Source organism: Plectropomus leopardus, unplaced genomic scaffold, assembly GCF_008729295.1.
Source record: "Plectropomus leopardus isolate mb unplaced genomic scaffold, YSFRI_Pleo_2.0 unplaced_scaffold2541, whole genome shotgun sequence".
Lineage (NCBI taxonomy): Eukaryota > Metazoa > Chordata > Actinopteri > Perciformes > Serranidae > Plectropomus > Plectropomus leopardus.
In genome coordinates this window covers 1-4,486 of record NW_024627613.1, presented here as the reverse complement: position 1 = coordinate 4,486, position 4,486 = coordinate 1, and the positions used below count along the sequence as shown (strand labels likewise).

The following is a 4,486-nucleotide window of genomic DNA, read 5'->3' as shown; positions in this document are numbered from 1 at the left end:
ATATATTTATGAATAAATTTAAATATGATATAAATATATTTTTCTTTTTGTTTATAATGCAACTTAAATATAACTAATTTTTGTCACCTTTTATTAATTTCTTGCAATTTGCCGAGTTGCCTTTTTTCTCCTCGTGTTTTGAAAATAAGTTAAAACAATTTGTTCAGGTTTCAAAGGGTTAAATGGCTGAATTAAGTATTCAGGTTTGAAAGAGTTAAGCATTAAAAAAAAGCATTGCAATATTAAGTTGAAAATGGTGAATAAAAGCTGTTCTTTAAACAACTTTTTCATTATCGTCCGACCAGAAGAAAGAAGATTTTACTGTAAAATAATTTGATTTTTAATAAAATGAAGATGAAAAACGTGAAACCGGCGTTTTCCTGTGTTTGTTTCAGGAGCTAAACCTGAGGAGGTGGCGCTGATGAACGGCCTGACAGTGAATTTACACCTTCTGCTGGTAACGCACCGTCACTCTCTGCAACATTTCACATTCGCTCTACGCAAAAACACGTCCGAAGCTCTTCATCTGCAAAAGATTGTTGGAAACTGATGATCAAACACTGTCATTTTAACATTATTCAGTCATTATTTCAACAAAATCTGTTAAAATAATGACTGAAACTGGAAAAATGAAGGTGGAGGACGAGTTGAAAGGCGATCCTGTTAATGTGTGATATTTATTTCAGAACAAACATTAATTTCACGTCGTTATTCTGCAGCTCTCCTTCTACAAACCCACAGCGGCTCGACACAAAATCCTCCTGGAGGACAAAGCTTTTCCTTCAGACCACGTGAGTGAAGCTGCAGACGCGTTTTCTTCTTTACGGTTCAAAGTACGAGAGTTTTCTATAAAATCTGTGTGTTTGTGTATTAATCCACTTTTACTGCAAAGTCGCACGAGCGTTGCACTTTGAACTGAGTTTGTTCTCCACGATGCAAACGTGGTTTAAAAGTTTCAACGTCCAAAAAAGAGTTTCATGCAAAAAGGACACAAAGACCAAAAATGGACGTTGTCCCTGTGATGTCACTGTGATGTCACCGTGATGTCACCTAACGGTTCGAAAAGTCCCATTCGTTTTTTTAAGTGACCATATTTGGGAAAGAGGGTAAATCTGACTGATTAAACTATTCAAAGCATTTCATCCAAAGATGAATCGTTTCAGAGCCCAGAAAGCTGGTTCTTCTTAACCCTTTAACACCTGAATCGACGTCAGTTTTCTTGTGCTAAACACACTGCAAACTGCATTTATTAGTAGATTAAAAAATTAAAAAATAAAATGCCCATTTAACTATATTTTTAGTCATCATGATTATGTGTTCAAAATTATTTTTTTTTTCTGTTTAGCACTTCTTTAATTTTTTTTAAACATACTTTATCTTACTTTACTTTTGCTGTTTTACAGGAATTTTGTTATATTTTATTTTTACTCCCTTTATATTTTTGCTAATTTATAGGTAATTTTCTCATATTTTATTTTTACTCTCTTTCTATTTTTTTTTTGCAAATTTATAGTTAATTTTTTCATATTTTATTTTTACTCTCTTTCTATTTTTTGCTAATTTCTAGATAATTTTCTCATATTTTATTTGTATTTTTTTTATTGTTGCTAATTTTTAGGAAATTTTCTCTTATTTTAGTTTTGCTTTTTTTTTAAAATAACTGCTCATTTGTAGGTAATTTTCTCGTATTTTATTTTCACTTTGTTTTTATTTTTGGTATTGTTTAGGTAATATTCTTGTACTTTTTAATACTACTTCTGTGTATCATACCAGTACGCACAAAAAATCCTCTTGGACCCACTCAGGAAGTCAGCCATTTTGAATTTTGTGCTAATTTTTGGCGATTTTGGGCCTTGCACTTTTGCGAACTTGTCCTACAGGATTAATCCGATCGACTTCAAATTTGGTGCGTCCAATTGTAACCCCTTGGTGATCAAAAGCTATCAGTGGTTCGCTCAAAACTTTTACGGTTTGCCTGTGGCATGGCGTAGAAAATGGAAGTTTCGCCATAAAACAGGAAATTGTTGTAAATTTCGTGTACATTGTCCAATCTGTCCGAAACTTCCTAAGTTCGATAAGGGTCCAGCCCTGAACACATCTGTATGACAACATTCGATAGCCGTAATAGCACCACCTGCTGGCCACAGGAAGTAAGCCTCGAAGGACAATTATCATCGGATTTACATGATATTTACAGGTTTGGTCTTTAAATGATGAATTATGTGAATTATCCGTCTTTCACAGAAATGAATGACCGCTTTAGCTGGAGTCCCTTTAGTGCCCCGACATACGGGGGGGCACGGGGGCCCTTTCATCGCTGCTTGCAGCTTTAATTTTTTATTATTTCCTTCAAGAAGTTGATCTCTTGTTACTCTTGTGTTGAGTCCAACTTCTCCGTAGCATAAATGTCTTCTGGTCTGTCTCCTGTCCTCAGTACGCCGTCGAGTCTCAGATTACACTGCGAGGATTCGACCCTCAGAGGAGCATGGTGCTGCTGTCGCCCAGACCGGTACTGCACCCACACACTTTATACACAACTCATATCACTTTTTATTTCTCGGTGATTTCTGGGACGTTTGTAGTGAAGTCGCTCATGTTTTTCTTCCAATGTTTTGGAGAAAGAAGTTTTTAAATGTGGTTCTTCCTGCTGTTGACGTCAGGGTGAGGAGACTCTGAGGACGGAGGACATCCTGGAGGTGATCGAGAAGGAGGGCGACTCCGTCGCTGTGGTGATGTTCAGCGGCGTTCAGTATTACACCGGCCAGCTGTTCGACATGGCGGCCATCACCGAGGCCGGACACAGGAAGGTAACACGGAGAAGTCTGTTCTTGTACAATTTTTTTTCAATTTTAGGGAAGCATTTTTTTAGTATAATATAATGTAATTAAAATTATTTCAGCAAACAGCAAGCTTTGTAAATAACTCTTTAAAAAAATTATTGAAGCATTTTTTTGATATGTAACTGGCCATAAAATGATGTATTTCAGTCTGATTTTAATGTTTATTTTTTTAATTTCTTGAGCATATTTGGTTCGAAAAATATTGAGCTTTGTGAACTTTTTTAAATTTAATGTCATCATCAGGCAGTACCTCTAAAGCCCACCAGATGGCTCTCTGGGGGTTTTGCCACTTTATCATTTTACACGTCAGAGGAAAATATTGTACTTTTTATGTAGTCAAATATGCTACTTCAGTGCAATTTTCAGGTACTTTGCTTTATTCAATTACACATTTCAAACTCTTGATCCTTAACAGCAGCAGCACTGAGAAAAGTATAATTAACAGTATAAAAACATTTTGTCTTGTTTGTCCCTCAGGGCTGTTTCGTTGGTTTCGATTGCGCTCACGCTGCAGGGAACGCAGAGCTGAAGCTGCACGACTGGGGGGTCGACTTTGCCTGCTGGTGCTCCTACAAGGTCAGACCCGGCTCCTGAATGTAATAATGTAGAACACATGTGGACAGTTGGACCAGGTGGACTCAAAGTGACTGACTGTCTTCTCTCAGTATATAAATTCAGGTGCAGGCGGTCTGGCCGGCGCGTTTATCCACCAGAAACACAAAGACACCATCAAACCTGCGTGAGTGCAAACACGCTGCGTACATTTTGTTTATTTTTTTTGTTTTTTAATTGTAGCGAAGCATTTTTTGTGTACTTTATTAAGGTTTTACAGATGCCAAGGAATTAGCAAAAGATAAGAAGGAAATTACCTAAAATTTAGTTTTAAACAAGAGAGGAGGACTATTGGAAAATTTTCAAAAAAATATTAATTTTTTTTGTAGAAAAATATTTACAATAATAATAATGGAATAAATAATATATGTTTTTTTAAAGCATTTTTTAAACATAATTTTATTTGTTTTTATCTTCACTTTTTTGCTTATTTTCAGGTGATTTTCATGTCATTTTTGTTGTATTTTTTGCTGTATTAGATAGATAGATAGATAGATAGATAGATAGATAGATAGATAGATAGATAGATAGATAGATAGATAGATAGAAAGCAGCAGCAGCTCAGTACGTTGTTCTGCGGACAGAAAATAAACCACAACAATGATTAGATAGGTATAAAATATAAAAACAATATAGATAATATATATATATAAAGGCCAAGAATAAAAGAGCTGTTGAATGGGTTATGAAAGTGCAGAATAAAGACCAGAAAGCAGCAGAAATTTTACATTTAACTTAATATTTTCATCTGTTTACTTGTCTTCAAACTGCTTCATCAAATCCTGTCCTCCCCTGCAGGTTGCTGGGATGGTGGGGACACGACCTGAAAACTCGCTTCCAGATGAATAACGGTAAAAAAAACCCTTTTTTTTGTACATTTTAAACGTTTTATCACTCCCGCTCACCGTCTCATGTTTAAAAATGACACTGAGCTGCAGCCTGCAACACAACATGAAGCCAGTTTATTTTTTAACCCTTAATAATAAAAAACCTTCATCTCTCTGAAGCCACTGCTGATTTTAAAGTCGCAGAAT

At 35.6% G+C, this 4,486-nt stretch overlaps 1 protein-coding gene across 1 annotated transcript; it reads left to right on the top strand.

The window, feature by feature from the left end:
- Window positions 1–391: 391 nt before the first annotated feature.
- Window positions 392–4,303, top strand: LOC121966648 (kynureninase-like; the record flags this gene model as incomplete). Its single annotated transcript, XM_042516716.1, has 7 exons — window positions 392–457; window positions 720–791; window positions 2,435–2,509; window positions 2,661–2,807; window positions 3,318–3,416; window positions 3,506–3,579; window positions 4,251–4,303. Coding segments are annotated over exons 1-7 (556 nt in total), but the record flags the coding sequence as incomplete, so codon positions are not given.
- Between the last annotated feature and the right edge of the window lie 183 nt (window positions 4,304–4,486).